This window comes from Streptopelia decaocto (genome assembly GCF_964273445.1).
Source record: "Streptopelia decaocto genome assembly, chromosome: Z".
In the NCBI taxonomy this organism is placed as follows: domain Eukaryota; kingdom Metazoa; phylum Chordata; class Aves; order Columbiformes; family Columbidae; genus Streptopelia; species Streptopelia decaocto.
In genome coordinates, this window is record NC_138657.1 from 78,902,993 (window position 1) to 78,926,345 (window position 23,353).

Consider the following 23,353-nt stretch of genomic DNA (forward strand, 5'->3'; position numbering starts at 1 on the left):
GACAGCAATGTTTTGCAATGCCAGCTGATACAGAGCCAGGGAGACTTGTGGCCACTTCTCAATAGCAGGGGATTTATTGAAGTAAATCAGATCTGGAGTCACCAAGAGGGAATTAATGAGAGATGCCATGATGCTGGTTTTACAGTTGCCTTAATAGGTGTAACCACACTATTGAACTGATCTGCCTGTATTTAACTCTTATTTGTACTTGAGTGAAATAGTGTTTTCCTTCAGGAAGGAGGAATTTTAGAGTGTAAAACAGCTATTATAAACTCCCAAATGCCTCAGCCATAATGATGTGACAGCTTGCTCCTCGTATGGTGGTAGTGCCTCAAAGTCCCATTTCTTCCCCTTCCCCACCTCCTCTTTCCCCTCACCCCAATTACACTTCCAAAATGTCTCTGAAAAGATGGTGTCAGGTTAGTTGGTTAGACCTTGGGTAGTCGCACACAACTAAAATTGTCACCTTCCCTCAGCAGAGAAAGTCCTGATTTCCGCCCAACTCAGCTTCTTCTCCATGTTTTTGTGTTATGTGGTGAAGAACATCCTCACCTTGATACCCAAATGGGATTTTGACAAATCAAGGCTCTATAACATGTTACATCTTGTACTGGTCTGGTATGGACATGAGCTGGTGGCACCCTTGGATTTGGATTAATTATGCTAAGGATTTGTGAAAGCGTTTTCTGATGGTTTTTAGTGGTAAGTCCTCATTTGTCCATGACTGACAGTAGCTGCACCACCTTGTTGTAGAATCATGGAGGGGAACTGCAGGTCATTGGGACCACCAGCCACAGGACCATGCCAGAAGGGTATGGAGAGACATTGAGGTGGGCACCAACATTGCTCATTTCCTTGCTGTGTTGACCACCAGCCCCTCAAAGCTGCTTCCCAGTTGGGCACAGAGACCAAGGTGGGACCCAGTGTTGGTGGCTCTTGGGCTATGAAAACCAGACAAAGGGGTAGACCTGGTAGGGATGGACTTATCCTGACCCGATGTCCAGTGACAGAGTAGGTTGTGTAGCATCTTTAAATCCTTTCCACCCTCTATCTGGGAGGCAGAGGGGTGAAAAACCTTTAATCTTGCTCGTAAAGTGAGGGTCAGAAATACCTGGCTGAGGATGAGGACGAGAAACTGAGACAGAACAACCCTGCTGAAACCTGTTTAATTTGGGATTTTTGTGGATATTGTGGGCATTTTTTTCTTTCTTCCCTTGACTCTATCTTTCAAGCGAAGCTCGTGCAGATTTGTCACAGGTCAGGAAAACTTAAGCCATGATTTGTAGAAGATGAATGGACTTTAAAAATCAATTTTGTGGTCCCTGGTGTCAGCGCGGTGCCAATCACTTTCTGCGGGTGCTGCCCGGTTCCTCCACTGGTATCATTAGGAGGCGCGGGCAGTATTCATTACAGGGAGGCTGAGCGTTGTCGTCCGTTAATGGAATTGAGCTGCCTGACCTTAATGTGTGACTGATATTTAATTTGAAGTTTCTCTGGACACCAGCAGGCTGTAACGGAAACAATGCAGGCCCAGCGAAGCAAAGCCTTAGCCTCGCGAAGAGAGCGAAATAAATTAAATTGGGTAATTAGTAAAAATCCTTGGGGCCTAGAGGTCACACGTGGAACTAAAAAAAGTGCATTTTTTTTTCCATTTAGCAACTGCACGGGTTCCTGGTAGGTTCTTGTGTGCTGCGGGGGGAGTGTGGTACAGTCTGTTCACCCTGCACTGATTGGAAATCATAGAATGGTTTGGGTTGGAAGGGATGTCCAAAGCTCCCCCAGTGCCCCCCCTGCCATGAGCAGGGACATCTTCACCAGCTCAGGTTGCTCAGAGCCCCGTCCAGCCTGGCCTGGGATGTCTCCAGGGATGGTTCATCCACCACCTCTCTGGCCAAGCTAGACCAGTGTATTTTCATGGGAGATACGTGGAGGAGATGGTCTGGTCCTGGGCCCACAACCTGCTTTTGTCCTCTGCCCATCTGCCATCTTCTCCCCTGTAAAACAGGGTGCATTACCCATTGCTGGGCAGGCACTTTGCCATCCTCCCCCTGTGCCGTTTAAGTACAGAATCAGCTAATTTGGGTGTGCTGTGATTCGCGAGAATTCTGCTTGAAGGCCCTGCAGAGGAACTGAAATCAAACAAATTTTAGATGGTCTCACAGATGAAGCTGAAAGGTCATAACCATATCAAGCAGGAGGTCGTGTGCGGCTCTGGAAGCCTCTGCTAAATATCAGCCAAAGATTAGTCCATCCTCTCCAAATGGCCAAGAGCTATAAAGGGTCCAAGTTCCTTATGCCACAGGTTCAGACTCAGAGCATCTAAAAATGGCACAAGCCCCTTGTGAAAGAGGTGCAACCTCAGGAACAGTAAATTCAAGGGGAAATATCGGGCCAGTGAGGTATGCAAAAACGAATTTGGAAAATTCTTAGGTTTTTAAAAGTGAAAAGGGATTTCTAAATCGTATTGCTAGCACTAATTAATTTGGAATTTTGCCAAGCCTTGCCATCCTAGCTTAATCAGTTGCTGTGAAACAGGGTTGTGTGTCTGCCAGCCTGCCATCCCGGTTCATGGGGACGGCAAGGAGACATCTCTCTGGTAGGGACATCACCACATCCTGTATTTGTCTGAAAATCTGGTCTTGTAAGGCTTCATCTGATATAAATGTTGCCAGTGCAGGAACTGTGCTGGAGAGGAATTTCATCTGGGAAAAACAGAGTCAAATAATCAGTTTAACCAGGGGTTTAGAGTCTGGTGGGAAGAGCTCAACAAGGCTGCAGGTTTCTCCCCGAGGCCATCAACTTTCTCCTAATGGTACTGTGCTAATTAACTGGCAAATTCCTCAGCCCTTGTGCTGACATGGATGGCTGGTCTAACTGGGTTCGCTAATTTTCCCCCAGAACAAGTTCTGGTGCCTGACACTGCATCTCCCACAACATCCAGAGGTCCAAGAGCAGGAGTTTGAGGAGCAGCTGCACCTCACACCCATTAAAACCACTACGAGTGCATACGAGACACCTTGCAAACATGAAATAACCCATCAGCAGGAGAAAAATCTCACCTTATATGTGGTGAGCAGTGACTGATCCTGAAAACGTGTGGGTGGTTGCATAAGTTCAGTTGAAAAGTGCCTGTTGTGCAGAAAGCCCTAGGGACACAGGCTTTCCCCACCACAGCATCCCTCCTTCCTGCCCCCGGTGACAGCTCACCTAACTCCAGCCATCGCCACTATTTGTATTTATGAGGCACTTAAACAGCCCCATAAAGAAGAATTTACAGGTTATTCTGCGACCTGTAACCGAAAACCTCTTTATTTCATTGTCTCTGTTAAGAGAGCAGCACACACAGCCCCGGGAGACAAATTCCCTCTGAATGACAGGTTTGTTTTTCAACAGCGAGGCTGGTTTTGGAAAACAAGATGATGGTGGCAACCTGGTGCTGCTAATGGGCTTCTCCAAGGGGTTTTGCTGGTCCAGGGGCTGAGGGTTGCACAGCCTCCCATACCCACTGGTTGTGCTGAATCGCAGCACGTAGGCTTCCAAGGTGGATGTAATAAAAACAGCATCCACGTGAGAGAGGAGGAATGTTTCTGTCTGAGTGGGCTCAGCAAAACCGCTGTCAGGAATGGTAAAAATCACAGTGGGAGGTCAGCTCGGGTCCCAGCTGGGTGGTTCGCTCCTGTGTGTGATGGAAGGAGGCAGATCTTTGAAAGAAAATGGTAAAGGGAGAATAGCTCGTCTGCCATTGCCTTGGTAACCCACTCTTCTGGTGTCTTCAGGCTTCCCGGTTTGGCTTGTCCCCTGCTGAGAAGCACTGTCTTCTCCCAGCTTCCCCCCCGGATTCCCTGTGGTCTCCATCCCGCGAGGTGCCCACCATGTCCAACCAAGGGGTTGATGTGGTGTGAGGAATCTGGACCCAGCCCCGTTTCCCACCCTGCGATGCTCAGTTTAGCTTTGCCTGAGCTAATCTGTTGGGGAGCAGGCTGCTGGGGGTTGCATTTTGTTTTCTGACTGCTGCCAGGGTCCCTCTCCTCCTGCCCTGCATCCTCCCCATCTGCTCAAGCCCCTCATTCCTCCCATGGCAGCTGGTGAAGACATGAAGCCAGGGTTGCAGCTTGGCCCATGGACCTCCCTTGTCACCTGTCTCGGTTCATTCCGGACTTGTCAGTAGTTTTGTGGTCTTCAATGTTCACATTGATCAGCCTCTTAACACCACAACAGCTTTTCTGTTTGAGGTGGCTGGGTTTGCTTCTTTAGACTAGTTTAATTACTGACACCCTACTGCCTTTAAATCTAAGGAAAAAAGCCATTCATTGATGCCAAGCACAGGCAGCACAGACCCCCACTGATTTCTTTTGCACAGACAGATCGAAGCTGGTGTGTGGGTCTGCAGTGGACACAACTGGTGCCAGCCTGATGTTAAGCGAATGCTTCACTGTCCCAGGTTGGCCAGAGAGGTGGTGGCTGAACCATCCCTGGAGACATCCCAGGCCAGGCTGGATGGGGCTCTGAGCAACCTGAGCTGGTGAAGATGTCCCTGCTCATGGCAGGGGTGGCACTGGACGTCCCTTCCAACCCAAACCATTCTGTGATTCCCAACCATGGACCATGCCTGGTGTTTTCTCCAGACACCCAGCTGTGGAGCTGGGTAATGTCTTGGATGAACAAGAGGTAGGAAGACCTTGCTGTGGCTGGGAGCAGATTTGGATGCAGTGTTGTAATTTATCCACCTAAAAATTCCTGCAATGGCCTCACTGCAGCAGGAGGATGCTTCTTCCTTGGGTGCATTGCCATGCTCCATCAGAATAGTTTCACATGAGCAACGTCTTGCTGCGACATCTCCCACATGCTATATAGTGTGACTGTGGCTACTATTGCTTGAGGGTAGATGGCTCAAAGTGTAACTGTATTTTGGGGAATTTTTCTTCCGATTCACCATCCTCTCATTCACTGAGTCACCTGGATCTTGTGCAAATCCATACCAAGTGTGGGTTATGCCATTCCTCCTGCAGTCTACACGTATGCAGAGCTGACAGCAGGCTGGGACCTTCTGGGACAAGGGGCGTCCTTTGCAGCACAAGGCACCTGCCTTGCTTCCAGCCACTAAGTCCCCCATACCTGTCTTGCAAGTAATTCTTCTCTAGGTCTTGCAGGGATTTGAGAAGGCTGAGATGTGGGACAGGTGCGTGGGGAGGTCCTGTGCATGCCCTTGGGTTGCAAGGCTGGTGTTGAGGTGGGAAACTTGGTGGGAGTCTGTTTTGCGGGAAAATTTCCAACCCTGCAGCGCTGCCTTCAATCCTCCCTCCCAGAAAATGGGGATGCGGCTCAGAGGAGACAACAGATTGGTTCCCACCCCAAGGAAAGGACATCTTCCTGAAGTAACATCTGTGTAGTCCTCTTCAGACCATGTTGCATGACCCTGACCCACCATCAGCCCAGCTCCCCACCCCAGTGCAACATTATCATACCCAGCAGCTCCCCACTGCCTCCTGCAAAAAATCCCAGCCCTACAAATAACGAATCATTCGGATAATGGTACCAGCTGGACGGTAGCCCAGCATCCCACTGGGGACCTTCTGATGTCTGGAGCTGACCATATGAGCAAAACCACTGATATTTCTTCTCCAGCTGAGGTGGACTTTTGAAGGGCAGCTGTGTTTGGGGCTTGGGATGTCTCCTTGGCTATTGGCCACCAAAAAGTAGCTAGCCTCAAGACAGCATATTTTGTTTTTGGGGTAAATCTGAAGGTGCTAAATCCTGATGAACAGCTGTCAAAAACCAATGCTCACCCAGGGGCTGGTTAGATAGCGCTGGGCTGCAATAATTGCCTGAAGTCTAAAGAAGCGGGATGTCACAGGGGCACAATTAAAACAGCAATCCGTCCTCAAAACGTTACCGACATTGATTAAAGGGCTTGGGGAATATTGCCATGTTTTAGCTCTTCCTGAACAACAGGCTTAATGTGCCAAAAATCGAATAATTCAGGGTTGCGAGTCACCCCCAGAAATCTCAGGCTTCAATGCTGGCACTGCACTAAGTGAAAGACATTGATCCTGTTAAGAAATAGATATTTAAAAGGCAAGATATTTGAGAAATGGCATTGTGGACTGTGTATATCTGAAAAAGACCAACCATTATTCAATATAAGCTGCTTTTACCAAAATTATTGGAAGGTAGCAAAAAAAAATCCTGCATATTTTTATTTTCCCGTTTTACATGTTTAAGCCAAAAAAAAAGCTCATGAGATTTAAGCTATTTATTACCAAATAAAACTCCATCTGTGCCGTGTGCTTCTGTGCCAAGTTTTAGCTTCATGAGAGCATGAACGTCGAGAGTTAAGAGCCCATCGAAAGTAAGGTTGATGAAGGAAAAATTGACTTAGTCTTAGCTCTCTCAGGGATGCCAGGTGATTGTTGAGCTGTTTCAGAAGCCTGTTGCAGGCAAATTAGATGCTGCCTGTGATGAGGAGTCAAACCTGCAGCATCCTGCCTTGCCCGAGGGAATGGTAGGAAGATGTGCCGGGGAGGTTCAGTTGGACATTAGGAAAAGGTTCTTCACCCAGAGGTGCTGCACACTGAACAGGCTCCCCAGGGAGCTGTCACAGTCCCAAGACCAACAGTGTTCAAGAAGAGACTTGACAATGTCCTCAGACACACGGTGTGAACTGTGCGGTGTCCTGTGCAGGGACAGGAGTTGGACTCGATGATCCTTGTGGGTCCCTTCCAACTCAGGACATTCAATGATTCAGTTCCATGACTTTAGCTGGTTGCTGCTGGGCCACCGACAGCCCTGCAGTGCGTTCTTGATGGAACAAGGAGGACCCTAATTACCTGTCCCCATCATGGTGGAAAAGTGAGTCCCTTGCAATCAGCCGCCTTTGATTTCAGTGGGAGGGGAAAATACGCACGAGCGGGTGGATTTTTGTGCCGGATGGGACAGCTGTTGTCACCTTCTCCATCCCACATCCCAAAATTAATTTATGCCCAGGTGAGGGGATGTCCTTTGGAACCCATCCAGCCCAGGTGCTGAGACAGGGATTTCAGCTGAGGGTCCGTGATGCCCGGTGTTCCAGCCTGGTTGGCTGCGGGTCAGTCTGGGCGGATGGGTTTCATCAGGCTCGTTATGAGACTGATGAATATCATACTGCCCAGTCTTAGGTACCATCTTAGGCTGTGCTTAGCTGCGGTTTCATCTTTGCTCTTTCTGATCTGAAGACACAGGTCCCCTGCAATGCCTCCCCATGGGGTGCATATACGGCACCCTTGGGCTCCTCTCCAGGCCTCCTTCCTGGCATTGGCATCAACATAAGGGGCTTATTGCTCCCAAGTGACCCCAGCCCCTGGTGTTTATATAGCAAACACTTGTGCCTCCAGATGCTGCTCATGAGTTCTCAACTCATGGTTTGCTGATTACCAAAAATCACTTTCCCTCCAATAGCCTGCCACCTGCAAAAAGGACCTGTATGTTTTTTGTTGGATGGATGACTTTACATTTAGCCCTATAAAATACGTATTTCTAGCAGCACTTACTCATACCACGACCCCATGCAGAAGCGTAAAGTAAGATCTATTTCCGTATCGAGAAACTGATGTTTTATTTGTACTTTAAACACAGCTCTCTGTCTCCTGGAGTGACACATACCTATAAAGTTTGGGATATTAAGTTTAATGGGGAACAGGCTTTCAGGATCTTTCTCTTTTAGCTACAGATTTCTTTTTTGTGGGGCATAAAAGGGGAATTTCCAGGATGTGGCACATCAGGGCTCACAGTAGCTGGGGTTTTCCCAGACCTGAGTTCAAGTCAGTTCAGTGTAAAGAGTCTCCGAGCTGCCCTGACCTGTTCCACCCAACCTCATGAGTCTTCAGGCTCAGTCCTTGGGATGTCCCATGGTGCTGTGAGTCCAAACAGGTCCCTGCATGGCACCTCCAACCAGTGATGGTCTAACCCCCAAAGTCCTTTAGGTGAATTAAATTAAGGGGTCCAGTGGGGTCTTGGGACTTGCAGGATCTCCACAGGTGCAAGCCCCCATGCTGAGGGCTGCTCTTGGACTCAGTGGTGAGCTCAGAATAGGACTTTATATTGTTGAATGGGGACACTTGTGGAACTTGTTGTGTTCACTGTAACCCATGGACACATCTACCAGAGGTGTTTCTTCCCTCAATAGATAATCTGCCTTTTTATACCCTAACATTTGTAAGAAGTTTCTGTCTTCTGCATATTGTCACTTGGAAGAAGTGCCAGCTGCTGAACAGCCCTTGCATTTGCCTTGTGGGGTGAGGTGGGACGTTCTTTGATGTGTGTTTTGAGCGATCTCTCAAAAAAATTGAGAGGGACTGTGCAGTATATTCGTTTGGGTGGCAGGTGCCACATATAATCATAGACTAGTCTGGGTTGGAAGGGAGCTTCAAAACTCATCCAGTGCACCCCTGCCATGAGCAGGGACATCTTCACCAGCTCAGGTTGCTCAGAGCCACGTCCAGCCTGGCCTGGGATGTCTCCAGGGATGGTTCATCCACCACCTCTCTGCCCAGCCTGGGACAGGCTCTCACCACCCTCAGTGTCAAACATTTCTGCATTAACTGTGGCATGAATGATAGACCCAGCACTTGTCAGCTCCCTTTCTTTAGTAGCCAACCTGATTTCTTCCTGCTCCCTAGGGCCATACTTTCTCTGTGAGCTCAGACAGCTGTTTTTCGTGGCATATTTCTGCCGATGCTAGGAGAAACAAAGCTTGGAGCGGTGACGCTCTGTTCAAAAAGTTCTGTCTTTTGGGCCAGCAAAGAAGAAAGGCTAGGCTGGTTATGGTTTATGGTTACACTTGATCTTAAAGGTCTTTTCCAACCTAAATTATTCTAAGACTGAAAAAAAATGGTCCCCAGCTAACCTGATGTGCCATTCCCAGAAACAGTGAACACTTCACTCATTTCCCAAACCAAACGCTCAAATCACTGCCACTCACTCTGGAGCTCTGTGGACGTGTTGGGTGGGATCTCCCGCCGCTGGGCTTAAGATTCAGATAAATAAATCAAGCAGAAAAACCCACCTGGCGATTAGAGCCCCACTTGAAAGGGGGTAGGTGGAAAATTGATATGTAAAATGGAGATGGATGGGATTGATGCAAGTAACACGCCCCAAAAACTGTCTCCTTTATGTTTTTAGGACAAGTTTCAAATACTGTTTCAAATACAGGTTTCAAATCTTTGCTGGAAATCCCTGTGGACAGGGGAGACAATGCATGTGGAAGGGAGACGACTGACACCAACACTACTGGTCCTCACCCAAAAACTGCTGAGGAAAGATATTTGGGCTGGCATGGGAATGGGGTGCTGTCACTGCATCCCCACATCCTCGTGGGGCAGAGAAGTCCCATCCCCTGGGCTGTGCCAGGAGCAGGGAAGGGCCCTGGTTCCCCAGCGCCCATGGGCATACGGACGTGATGAAGGACTCATCTCCCATCTGAGCTGCTGTGGTTGATGCTGAGCAGATGCCAGTTTGAGACCAGGTGCCGTCACAAAGCCTTTTGCTTAAACAGGCGTAAGACACAGCTGAGAATGCTGGCTCTTTCCATTCAAAGTCTTCTCTGAAGAAATATTAAAGTTGCATTTGGACTTCAGACCCACACGTTCTGGCAGCATTTGGGTGAAGGGTTTTGGTTTAGGCTGTCACAGAATTAAGAGGCTCCATGATTGATGCAGTGCAGCACTTAAGATCCTTCCAGGTCCTATCTGGGGTTTTTCCCCTGTGGTTTGGCTTTTTGCCCATTTTTGGATGTCTCACATATCATTACTGGTAAGGGGGAGCTGCTGCAAGGCTCCCAGCTGGTCATTAGGAGCAGTTAAGAGTGTTTTAAGACAGGTGTTGAGCACTTCCAAACGTCTGGGGAGGGCTTTGGATGCTGTGAAAGCAAGGGAGCATTGGAAATCCAAGTATTGAATTTCCCTCTCCAAGCAACTGGCTGCAGCATATCGCTGCCTGTCAAAGCTGAAGGCTCCTGTGTGCACAAGTCAGCACGTTTTCTATTCCCAAGGGCAGGGACAGGGCTCACTCCAAGTGTTTCCCCATTGCTCTCTGCAGGACAAGCCAAGTAATAGACCACAGTCACGTCAGGGTTTTTAATTATTTTTAATTTTTATTTTTAAATTGAGGATTAATTCCTTCCCCTGGTTAACTTTCCCATGTCCAGGTTGGGGAATAAGGCATGCGGATCTAATACCCTGCTAGTAATGTATACACAACAACAAGATGAGGTCTCTTGCCTCCTTCGACTAAAGGACTCAGTTTTTTATCACCTTCCCCACCATCCGGCACATAAAATGTGTTTGGGTTACACATAGGAGGTGGCTGGGGTGGTGTTGGGGGAGAAGGGATGGGTGATCAAATCAAGGTGCATGGCTGATGGCCAAAACCCCAGTAATTGCCTTGAAGCTCAGGTGCTGGCCGAATCCCCCCTGCACCCAGCAGCACAGGAGTTTCCCTGGGACATAAGCCCTGTGAATGGCCAGTCAGCCCAAAAATGTTGGTGAGACCTGAGATGTGACTAAAAACACAGGATCTGAGAGCAAGAGATTCCCATTGGCCGTTCATTCTCCATCCTTTCCGATGCCTTCAGACCAAAGAGAAATGAAAAATAATAGCAGAGGGTTTTTGCAATGTCCCCAAAGCTGCATTTCCTCCAGTGCCTTTTCCTGGCAGACACATGGAGCTGGGCCCAGAACTGTGAGAAATGGGATGTTTTGGGGGGGAAGAGCTGGGCTGGGTGGCAAACAGGCTGGCGGGGACACCCATCCCTCCAGGCACGCGAGAGCCAGGGAGGGGAGGAGTGAAACTGGGAACATTAAATCTCAGGAAACATTTTCTTTCAGCGTGGTCTGGCTTTTCCTTCTTCTTTTATTTTGGCGTGATAATCTGAAAGTCACGAATACACCCTTGAATGCCATACATGAGAATGAAGCTATAATTAAAACATAGTGGGAAGTACAAGAGCAAAAAGATGGATTTAAGTGTAGTAACGCCACCAAAGTGTTTCTCCTTCCTCCTCGGAAAATATTGCTGAATTCAACACATTCCTGTGAAACATCGTCTTCAACATAACTTTTTTCTTTCTTTTTTTTTCCTCCCAAAGCTAGTGGAAAAGGTTTGGAGGAACAAACCCCCAGCCAGCACTGTATAAACAGCTGTGTCTGTCCTGTCATGGGTCCAGGCTGCCTGGCCGTGTCCCATCACCAGCTCTCACTGCTTCCTATCCCCACTGCTCAGCATCACTCCACCCCTGATGGAAATATGCTGGTAAATGCTGGTTATTGCCAGTTCTAAGTGTAATATTTTTTTCTCTGGATGCTGAGTCTGGGCTCTGGAAGGAGTCCCAGCTCTGTCTTTTTTTGGGTGTGTTCCCAGCTCAGCCTTTTTTTTTTGGGTACATCAGGGCCGTGTGTGGTTTCCCCCTGTGGTGTGCAGGAGAAAAGATGTTCTGCTCGGTGTCGGGGAGCGTGAGTGTGTGTAGGAGCCTGTCCCCCAGCCACACCAGCTCAAGTCATACAGCAATTAATGAGAGACTTCATTAGGGCAAGAGGATAGAATCATAGAATCTGTTTGGTTGGAAGAGACCCTCAAGATCATTGAGTCCAACCATTAACCCACCCTTGGCACTAACCCATGTCCATGAGAACCTCATCTCTGTGTATTTTCAACCCCTCCAGGGATGGTGACTCCAGCACTGCCCTGGGCAGCCTGTTCCAATGCCCGACAGCCCTTTGGGGAAGAAATTGTTCCCCAGATCCAACCTCAACCTCCCCTGGCGCAACTTGAGGCCGTTTCTTTGTGTCCCTGTGTCTCCTCAGCTCCTGTTCTCCAGCTGAACAACTGGATGTTGAATGGGGATCATACAAGCCATCAGGGACAACCCCCAGTCTCTGAGATCCGTGTTTATGTGTTTTTCGGGACGAAGGGCTGGTGCTGGTTCTACTACCCATTGCACGACATGAGATGCATGGATCCGTAGGCTGCACTCTGGGCTGGACTTGAGCTGCCTGCCTACTATTTTTGGCGTGGTTCTTGTCGTTTGTTAAATGAAATCAGAAAGCTGTTGGTGAAGGTGCTGAAAGTGAGACAAGATTCCTTTCCCTCTGATAAATTTTCTCTCAAATTCTTTCCTTCTCCTCTTCCACCCTCCCCACCTGATTTCCTCACCCTGCAGTTTACTGTCCTGTAACTGGAAGAAGACAGCACGATATCTCCCTCTTTGCAAGACCGCTAAATTTTTATGCATCTCAATATACTTGGATTTGGTCTGTGGGTGATTTTTCAATATTTTATTTATTTTCAGGTGCATTGTCACCCCTCATTTCTTGTTAACAAGTCAGTTTAGTGTACTTAATAAGGGTATATTCAGAAATAATTTGCAAAGGATTAACATGTGGCTGACAGCTTGTTTGTAAATGCTGTGTGAGTGTTTCTGGGTGTGCCACGTGAAGCTGGAGCTGCTCCCGTGATTTTAGACTTTATTCACCATATACCGTGGGGAGCAACGCAAACTTCCCACCGCATTGCTGTCTCCAAGGGGAATTTTAATGTACATCCAGGGAAATAAGCAGGAGAGGCACCTTGGGTGGGTCTGGTTTATAGGGTTTATAGAATCATAGAATAATTTGGGTTAGAAGGGACCTTCCCAGCTCCCCCAGTGCCACCCCTGCCATGAGCAGGGACATCTTCACCAGCTCAGGTTGCTCAGAGCCCCGTCCAGCCTGGCCTGGGATGTCTCCAGGGATGGTTCATCCACCACCTCTCTGCCCAGCCTGGGACAGGCTCTCACCACCCTCAGGGACAACAATTTCTTCCTCATGTCCAGCCTGAATCTCCCGTCTTTAGTTTCAAAACATCACCCCTTGTCCTATCACAACAGGCCCTGCTCAAAAGTCTGTCCCCATCTTTCTTATCAGCCACTTTTAAATCTGGAAAGGTGCAATAAGGTCTCTCCAGAGCTTCTCTTCTCCAGCTGAACACCCCAACTCTCTCAGCCTGTCCTTATCCATCTGCCACCGCTGGGCAGGAGAAGGGGTTGTGGGGACTCCAATCAGGGTGAAATGGCCGAGATGTCGCGGCTCCATCCCCCGGCTCGGCTGCTGGCAACAGGCTGCAAAAACCTGTCAGAGAGTGAAGCCAGGGCTGTCCAGGAGCTGCCATCTCCCTCTCCCCCGTGATGGGATGGAGATGTATAAACAGCCCCGTCCTCCCTTCCCATCCCCAGCCCCCACATGCAGACCGTGGATGCCTCAACAAGCCGGCCAGGTTGCCTTACCTAGGGGAGAAATTCACATGCATCGCAGGCAGCTTAACAGCATGAGACAGATTTTGTTTTCCTTTTGAAGGTGGCTGCGCTCCCCGGGCTGCAGCTGTCTGCTCGAGGTACCCATCCCCAGCGACGGGCCTGATCCCGTGTCCCTCACCAGCAGCGCCATTGCTTCCAAAATGTTGCTGCCAGGGGGAAAGGAGGTGGAAGTAAAATCATCCTGCTTTCTGTGTTTTTCCTTTTCATAAAGCTCGTAGCATCCCTTGTCTCTCTGCCAGGTCTACCCAGGGGCTTTGCATCTCCGAGATGGGTCAGTGATTAATGTGCATAGGGGTCCTTTGAGCCTTTCTGGGTGAAATATTGGTGGATGGGTAGATTTGCATGTGCATATGCATAGTCAAATCCTGACTGATGCTAAAGGACAATCCTTGGTGACAGAAATACCCAGAATCAGACCAGTACATTTCTGTGATTTAATGTTATATACCTAAGTGGAAAAATATATTGACTTGTCATTTACAGGATTCACTGGGGGGCAAAAGGAATTAAGAGCATTTATTTTAACGAAAAAGAATGTCCAGTCTGCTTCAGATAATGATTAGAAACAATAAATATAACTGTAGAACTGAAAAAATAAAGGTCATGGAATTCAGAAAGCGGTAGTGAGGAGTATGTGATGAGTTTCCCCGTGGGTTTCCACGACATTCAGATACTGGGTGGAAACGGTGCGGTGCTGAGCAGTCAAACAGGTTCAGCTGTTATCCACATGGCTGCATCATCCTTTGGCTTTGTGAAAAACACATTTTTGCCTCCTTGTTGGGAGACTGCAGCCTGTAACTCCATCTTCCAGCTAAGTGTTTTTGTCGCTTCCTAAGTAGCTTGTTAAGTGACCTTCCCTGAAAGCTTTTTAGCTGAAGATCCTCTCCACGGTGCAGGTAGGGAGGTGGGTCCATGGCATTGCCGAACTGTGTGGCTGTGGGGAGGACAGCAGACCCAGCTCTGTGGGGAGGTTTATATCGGATATTAGGGAAAATTTCTTCCTGAAAAGGGCTGTTGGGCATTGGAACAGGCTGCCCAGGGCAGTGGTGGAGTCACCATCCCTGGAGGTGTTGAACAGACGTGGAGATGAGGTTCTCAGGGACATGAGGTAGTGCCAGTGTTAGATTATGGTTGGACTCGATGATCTTGAGGGCATCTTCCAACCAAAATGATTCTATGATTCATGGTGCTGTGCTTGACTTTAGGATGTGATGGAAAAAGCTGAGTGGCAATGGATGCAATGGATGCAGTCGTTGCAGTGGTTGCAGGCTGCCAGAGCATCGCGTGAACCCAGAAGGTGTTGCTTGTGCTCACCCAGACACATAGATGGATGGGGCATCCATGGCAACTTGGTCTTACACCACCATGCCATCCTGTAGCCTCTTTTGGGGCAGACTTAGCCCCAGGCAAGTTAGAGTGACACGTAACTCCTCTTTCCCACTCTGTAGGAGCTTTGCCCAAGACCTGTTTTACATTTTCATCAGATTCCATCTTTACATCCCTGTTTTAGGTTTCAGACTCTTGCAGGGCACTTTTGGAGCTGGATTAGCCAGTCTCCGTAGCTGCTTTTCTGGCTCAGCTGAGGCCAGGGGCAATGTAGAGCAATGAGGCTTGTCCAGACTGGGAGTCTGGGTGGGTGGGCAGGCTGAGAAAGACAGAAGACCTTGCAAAGGTATATGGTCAACAGAAGAGATTGAGGAACTAAATATGGAGAGGGAAAGACAAAGGGTGGGAAGTACATGCCTGCTCTGCTGAGAAATAACTCAGTTTAGATGTTTTCATTGAGACAGAAGTCTCAGATGTCAATGACATTTGGCCTCAAACAGAGGGAGACTGCAAAAAAACGGAGTGGGTTGCCTGCTTTGCTGGCACAGAAGTGACGCATTGCTCATCTCAGAGCTGCTGATCTGATGCTTCTCTGTGCTGTCATCATCTGCCACAGCAACAGCATCTAAATGAAAGGGGGAAGCAACAGGACAAGGAAAGAAGGATTTCTGGCTGGTGGGCAGCCTGATGGTAACCCCAGAGAAATCAGTCTTTTGCAGCTCCAGATATGAGTGGCTGGAGCTACTTGTGTCACCAGGAGGAGCACATCAGTGATCCTCATGCAGCAGGGTGGACATGGGGACACTTGGTTCCAGGTTGGCCTCAAGTCAAAAGCCTGCCAGGGCTGGTGAAGACTGCTTTGCTCTGAAGGAGCAAAGTGTTTCCAGAAAGGGCCACTGAAGCTGATGAATCTGTTAGGTGCCTTTGGGATAGGCCATAAAAAAACATCCAAGATTCAGCTGACACCTCTTCCTGCAAAATCAAAGTATCCCAATTGGAGAAGGATAATCCTGCAGTAGGATGAGGACCAAAACTCTGGAGGAGAGGGTCCCTGCCTTGGCAATCCCAGAGCAATGTTGCCTTCCACCACTGGGGCAGTTGGGTGGGAACGTGGCTCACGGAGGATGCACTCATCAGCTTCGATAGGCACATTCTCCAACCTCATCACCTTTGCTGAAGAAATGTCTTCAAAGTTCAGTTAATGGAAATGTCAGCCCTGGCATTGTTCTGGGGCATAAAAAGAAAAGCTGGAGTGGGGTATCTGGACTGGCTTTTAGTCATGGGTTGCTCTTTGCTGTGGTAGACGTTACCATCCAGGCAAAAAGCAGATTAAATCAATGAATCAAATTTCCTCGAAGCATTTTATGGGCACTGCTTGTCAGTTCCAGTGCAAATGTGATGTAGGACCAAACTGTGGCTTGGCAAAGAGAAGGAAGATGCGTTAGAGGAGTAATCATTAATAGACATCACTCACGTGAGATCCACCATTACATGAAACAGGGATTTATCTCATGTATGTGAGGTCAACATGTGGACTTGGAAGGCAGTCTCCACCAAGGCTCCTTGCTGCTAGATATGTTGTCCCAAAACAGGGTGCTTTACCCAGTGTGCATATAAATTTAGCCAAATTTAGCTCACTGAGGCAAGAAATTTATTTGCAGAGTTGAGCAAATCTGGATGCTGGAATAAAGCCAGTATGCCAGCAAGAAAAGTAAATGACATTATATACAAAATCTTATAACTACATTCACACCCTAAAAAGCCAATCGGTTAGACATTTGCGTATTGCATTACATAATCTTTTTTGAGTGGAATGAGAAACACTCAGCTAAAGGACACCTTATCCAACAGTCTTGAGATATGTATTAAAGCAAGACTCAACTAATTGTGCAAGCTTCAAAATAGGTCAGTATTGTCTGTAGTTTGTGATTAGGTGTTTTGCAAGTCACTCTTATCTTTGTTATGTGAGCAGACTGACTTAAAACTGAAAGGCTTTATATATCTTTAGATTAGCAATTGCAGACAGGATTAATTCTTTTAAGTGATGACAACAGATACAAAGAAAGGAAGAGGGTAAACTTGGAAATATATAACTCAGAGATTAAATATTCTGCTGTGCACTGTCTTTTATTTTTGCCAGGGATTTCTGGGGTCCACCAATACCAGGCTTGGCAAAGACTGACTCTTCGTTTTGCAAGCTGCTTTGGCTATGCCAGCTGTGTGGTTTGATGACTGCTAATAAGCATAGATTTGCTGAAGTATTCCCCAAAGTCTTCACTTTGCTGTTAAAATCCTCATCAGCAATTGAATTAGTTGTAGGGAACGAACAATTACAACACAAGATAGTGAATTATGTTAAGGCAAATTGATGGGTTTTATTTAATCATATGGTCTCAGTCATATCTTGAAAGTATTTTTTCTATGGAGGAAAATGCATCATTGCAACAGTAGGTATCAGAAAAAAAACTGAAATAATGCTAGTTTTAATGGACTAGTTCCTCAAAATAAGACAAATGAACTCTGCGTACCAAAACAAAATGGATTAGGCCTTGAATTTAGGTTACGTTTGCTCTGCACATGCCTTCCTGCCCAGATACCAGAGATAAAGTTTTCACTTTCTGGGCTGCAGGAAAGTGTAAGACCAAGTTCCTCGCAAGGATTGTCTTGGTGTGGGAGGAAAAATTCAAGTCAAAAGCTCCGACAAGATAATCTACTCACCCTGTGCTCTCTGGTTTATCGTGGTTCTAGCACCAAAGGTCCTGCAGATGTTTTGCTAAATCAGACTAAGGCTTCCCAAGACACAGTAAAAGGCTAGAAATCCTTGGCAAGGATTGCACCAGGCATCAGGAGATGAGAGAGGTGCAGAGGGTTGCAGACTGGCTTTTTCTGCTTTACTTAGGTGCTACAAGATCTGTCCTGGTAAGTGTAGGGTCATATCACTAAGTGTCATTGACTTGTGTCCTCCTAAGACTTTTTTTTTTTTCTGAAATAGATCTAAACAGCTACCTGGTGGCACAGGTTGGTATGTTTGGATGAGCAGAGGATGGATGAGGGAGTTTAACCTGCTCTAGCACCTTGTCTTCAGGTGCTGTAAAGACCTGGAGGTGTAAAATGGCTCACCTGTGACATGCTGTAGCTGTTTTCCATTGGCCCATTGACCCATGGCCATTAGAGGTTGAGCAATTCACTGTAAGTCACTCTGCAATTATCCAGCAAACACAGGAGTTAGGAGGCCAGGGGTGTTAGGAGGATCTGGTGGTGTTGGTGACAGCAGCTGAACATGAGCCAGTGTGTGCCCAGGTGGCCCAGAGGCCACCAGCATCCTGGCTGGTACCAGCACTGGTGTGGCCAGCAGGCCCAGGGCAGTGACCGTCCCTGTGCTGGGACCTGGGGACGCCAAACCATGAATCCTGGGGGCAGTTTTGGTCCCTTCATGCCAAGAAAGGCCTTGAGGTGCTGGAGCGAGTGGAGAGAAGGGAACGGAGCTGGGGAAGGGGCTGGAGCACAAGTGTGATGGGAGCGGCTGAGGGACCTGGGGGGTTCAGCTGGAGAACAGGAGCTGAGGGGACACAGGGACACAAAGAAACGGCCTCAAGTTGCACCAGGGGAGGTTGAGGTTGGATCTGGGGAACAATTTCTTCCCCAAAGGGCTGTGGGGCATTGGAACAGGCTGCCCAGGGCAGTGGTGGAGTCACTATCCCTGGAGGCATTGAAAATACACACAGATGAGGTTCTCAGGGACATGGGGTAGTGCCAGGGGTGGGTTAACGGTTGGACTAAATGATCTTGAAGGTTTTTTCCAACCAAAATGATTCTGTTATCTCCCCATAACTGCAGTGTTGTTCAGCTTGAACCATGGGCCAAGGCAGCACAAGATCCCCATTTCATTACTCAGTCTTTACTTATCGCTGGGCTACGACAAATTGGGGACAAGCTGGCAGCAACAAATAGAACCTACAGTACTGGGTGATGGGGTGCAAGGATGGCTCATGGTTCTGAATTTGTAGCTCCGTTGTTGGGAAACAGTGAGTCTGATCCCATCTCCACTGGTTTTAATTAATAGGGTAGCCGAATCATGCTGCTGTCTGACAGCATGAGAAATCATCACCTTAGGAAGTCCTGATGCTGGTGGCACACACATTTCTTACCTATCACTTGCCTCAGAGGGGCACTATGGAGGGATTGGTTTGTATTCAAGTGATGCTGTGTGTAGTTATTTATACACAGTTTTGCAAACCATTCTTTTCTGTCAGGTCATCTCCTGTAATTTCTCTAACTGGCATCTGACTTGCTGTGTGTATCTCCTGTTTCCATATGGAACAAACAGAAAGAGCTTGGGGCTCCCTGAGCTGCTGCAATGGCCCGGCCTGGACTGGCAGCAGAGGGGAGATATGAGCAGGAGCAAGCTGGGTGAAGAAGACACCATAGGCACATCTGGTCTGTGTCTTGGGATGACACTTGGTGTCTCTTGGTGCTGTTGTTCCTGGACAAAAAATAGAGAAAAGAGGAGTTTTCAAGAAGATGAGGTGTTCAAAAAACTATGTAAAATGATCAATTGTCCTACCCTGGTGCTGACCCTTGGCAAAGAAGCATCTCTGATAGCCTAATTCAAGTCTTATCCTTCAACTCTGAGTAGCCCCCTGTTTAAGAGCCGAAAGTTTTGCCGTGATGCCTGTAAATACTCCAGGAATGTAGGAATTAACGTGCTGTACTGGGCCAAGGGCCCATCCAAGCAAGGACCATGAAGGAGGTGCAAACCAGTGCCAGATGTTTCATAAAAAGCCTCCGCTACAGATATCTTTCACACCTCATTTCTCCCTCGTTCCCATCAGTTTCCTGGCTGGTCTCATGGCAGTCTATGCTGTGTTTCCCACAGCTGATCTCTCCCTGCATGCAGCTCACGAGGATGGGCTGTTGAAGGGTCTCAGCAAAGACGCTCGGTCTTAATCCCGGCTCTCATTCGCACCCTGCAGTCAGCGAGAGACAGATTCTTAGAGCAGAGATTATTTCCTTGCCTATGAGACATTTTCAGACAGGCAAAGAAGTACTTTGAATTGCATGGAGAGTCAGCAAGCTTTGATAGCTTCGGTAAGCTCATAACACACGAAAATGTATTTTAGAAAAAAAGATTTTATTTTTCCCTTTTCTAAAATGCTGAGGCTTTTTCATAGAATCACAGAACAGTTTGTGTTGGGAGGGACCTTCAAAACTCATCCTGCCATGAGCAGGGACATCTTCACCAGCTCACGTTGCTCAGAGCCCTGTCCACCCTGTCCTGGGATGTCTCCAGGGATGGTTCATCCACCACCTCTCTGGCCAACCTGGGACAGGCTCTCACCATCATCAGCATAAAAACATTTCTTCCTTACATCTGATCTGAATCTTCCCTCCTTCAGTTTACAGCCACTGCCCTTGTCCTATCACTACCGGCCCTGTTAACATTTTTGTTCCCTTTTGCTTTAAGACAGGCAAACCAAAGCACGCCAAAGCAGTTTTCATCAGCATACACTTCAGTTTGTAGCCAAAAAGTCACTTTGAACCCAAACCGATGCTTTGGTTCCAATGTTTTTTTTGAGCAGAAAAGCTATTAGTCAAAATCAACATTTTTCCATGTAATCAACATTAACTGACCTGTTCTCTCTTTTTTTAACCCTTTTGGCAGAGGAGAGAAATAACCGTTCGCTCAGTTCTCACCCTGGATGGGCAACCACCGTGCTGGGGTGTCCCGGCCGCTGCTGTCCCCCGTGACGGCCATGCTCTTCTCTTCCAGGTGCTCCTTTTCAAAGGTCTCAGCATCCCCATGCTACCTCCTGCCGGCATTTCCACCTGGGTCCCCAGCCTCAGCTCTCCACCGACTTCACCCTGCCCCACGCGGTGCAGCCCCAGCCGGGGCTGACCCCACACATGGCCCCCCCGCACCAGCACAGCGGTCCCCTGCACCAGCCCCTGGCACCGGTGCCAGCCCTGCCCTTCCAGGACGTGGCCGGACCCTCCTTCCTACCTCAGGCGCTTCACCAGCAATACCTCCTCCAGCAGCAGCTCCTCGAGGCACAGCACCGCCGGCTCATGCCCCATCCCAGGTAAGGCGGGTGGGTCTCACTCTTCCTGGAGGATGCTGAGGAGATATTGGTACAGGGAATTAACAATCGACTAACTGACAACTAACTAACTGACCCTTAAAGAGCTAAGGAGCTAACACTTACAGAGCTAACCCTTAACCCACATCACTGTTGCCTAGCCTTGCTTAGCTTTGTGTAACTTATTGTACGAGAAACAGGAGTTCCCTGATGCCTTGCAAAGATAATAATCCTTGGGTACATCCTTGGGTGAACAAGATATCAGAAGCTTGGGCACAGGACAGGAGATACACCAGTTTTAACCAGCTCAGTGGTCTGAGTCCCAATGAACTCATCACACTAGACCAAAGGTGACCGTGTACAGAGAAGAGGACCCGGGTTCACTATCACTGCACAGCTGCAACCAGGAGGAACCAAAGGTGGACACTATGGAAATGCTCTCCTGGAACTCATTGTAATAAGAACCGCCTTCTCAGGGACAGGTTATGAATATGTATAGACGTTCCTAAAACTTTCATGAATATGTAACACTTCACTGCATTTAACCAAGCTCACAGCTACTGGAAATTTACTCATATATTGGGTGAAATTATTCCCCGTGTGTCCAGTGCTGTAAATACATACCTTCTTCACAATCTCAAGGATTTTAAGGTCATTTCCACGCCAAAATATCAGCTTCATTTAAGCCACGTTGTTCTTTGCAAAGCCCTGGCAGTAGGTGCTGGTGATGTTGGGTGGTTTTTTTTATAAATTCATGTGTGTGCCTCCAAAATTCAGTCACCAGAAGGTGTGTCTTTCCCATAGGGATCCATACCATGCTCATCTAACATGTCTCAACTGTAGGAGAGTCATGATGGTAACACCTTGGTGTTGCAGTGAACCATTCCTGCATGGCAGAGAGAGCAACAGGCTACATGCAGCAGCTACCTCCTTGTAGCTGCTGTTTCAAAACCACATAACAGATGATATCCCCCTGTCCCATCAGGTTTTGCACATGAAGAGCTTACTCCTCTAGGTCTAGTTAGGCTTCCCAGATATAAGAGTGAATGGCGCTATTGGCCTGCAGCACATTCAATCATGGAAAGCAGCCTAAATTCAGCCTGGGCTGTTGACTGAAGATATAATTACTGTAGCTCAGCAGAGGTGGAAATGGATGCCTGGCTTTGTCCTGATTGTGTTTCTTGAGAGAGGGTTTTACATAGCATGTAGGAGAGGAGTGCTTTTTTTGGAAACATATGGAAACTATTTGTGGGTTGTACCTATGGATCAAGAATCAGAGGATGAGTCTTTGCGATAATGCTTCATTTGGAAAGAATGCTATAGACAGAAACACTTTCTTTCCATACCCTTTCTGTCTGAAAATTGTGTGTTCTTCTCATCCTTGTTTTGTTTTGCATAAGCTGGATTTTAGGTGGATTTAGTGATTAGTTAATAACTGGGTAGCATGTATGTGCGAGGCTGAGGCTTTGATGATACAAGTGTTTATATGTCTTAGTCATAAGCTGAATTAAAATAAAAACACAGAGTGCAATTCTACGCAGAAGCTGCTTTGGTAAATGCTGTCAGTGTTACATTTGCAAGTGGGTTGCAGTGTGGGAAAGGTCAGGAGCCTCTTGCCCAGTCCCATGTCCTATTTCTGAAAGCACAGCTGCATTGGATGAGGGTGTCAGAAAACTCATAGATGTGGAACATGGGGTCCTAGTAATGGGTATTTGGGTTGTGCCTTCAAAAGTTAAGCCTCTGATCTGTGGCTTCATGAAAAAGAAATTATCTAGCAGTTCCCTGCTCTGTTTCCTCTAGTGTTTTCCCTTAGCTTTGCTTTGTGGTGGCCCCACTGGTAAGCAGGGACTCAGCAAGGAACAAGGGGTATGAGTCTGTTTGTAGTGCAAACCCTGCTTGTGCATCCACCTTGTGTGTCTCCAAATGCGGACACTGATCAAGCAGCACATGCTCATCCCCTGAGTAGTTCAAATGGGCAAAATGACAAGAAAAGACTCGAATCCTTAGAAAAACCTTCCTGTATATTCCACCACTTGCCCTTCCCTGCCTGCAAAGGCAGCAGAGCTTGGGCAGGAGCTGGATCCCAGCCTGGCTTGTCCATCATCCAGAGAAATATTGGCAAAGGCCAGGGAGAGTAAATTCTGCTTTCAGTTACTCCTCAGTAATCTTGTTATGAATGAGGTTCCCCAGAAGTTTATGGACTGCATGGGGAGACGAGACAACCTGCAGCTTCTTTATGATGATGGATAACGGCTGCAGCAGGGACATGTTTCATCTTGCATGCTATTCATGGGGCTGATGGTGGAGAAAAAGAAAATAGTGCAAACGGCAGGAAACTGCTAGGGAAGAAGTTGTTTGCTTTCCTCTTCTTCTCTCCATGTTGCCACCTAATTGCATCTCCCGTATGCGGATGCCACAGGGGGAGAGCGGAGGTCTGTGTTATGTCCATGGTGACCACAGGTAAATGACATAACTCCAAACTCCTCTTCTCACCATCCCTGACACTTGCCTGGACTCTTTTCTCTTGGACATATGTTCACAAGCCCAACTCTTCGGGGTTTCTGCTGGTTTACGGACACGGTCTGGGAGCAGAAGCCATATGTAGCAGAGCCTGTTCAGTTTCTAACTC

At 47.8% G+C, this 23,353-nt stretch overlaps 1 protein-coding gene across 1 annotated transcript in view; it reads left to right on the forward strand.

Annotated features, from left to right (window-relative positions):
- ARK2C (arkadia (RNF111) C-terminal like ring finger ubiquitin ligase 2C) overlaps nt 1–23,353 on the forward strand; it is a 47,464-nt gene that overhangs the window by 15,936 nt on the left and 8,175 nt on the right. Inside the window, exon 2 of the mRNA XM_082074852.1 lies at nt 20,418–20,727. Coding sequence (XP_081930978.1) covers nt 20,418–20,727 — 310 coding nt within the window. The remainder of the gene's footprint in view (nt 1–20,417; nt 20,728–23,353) is intronic.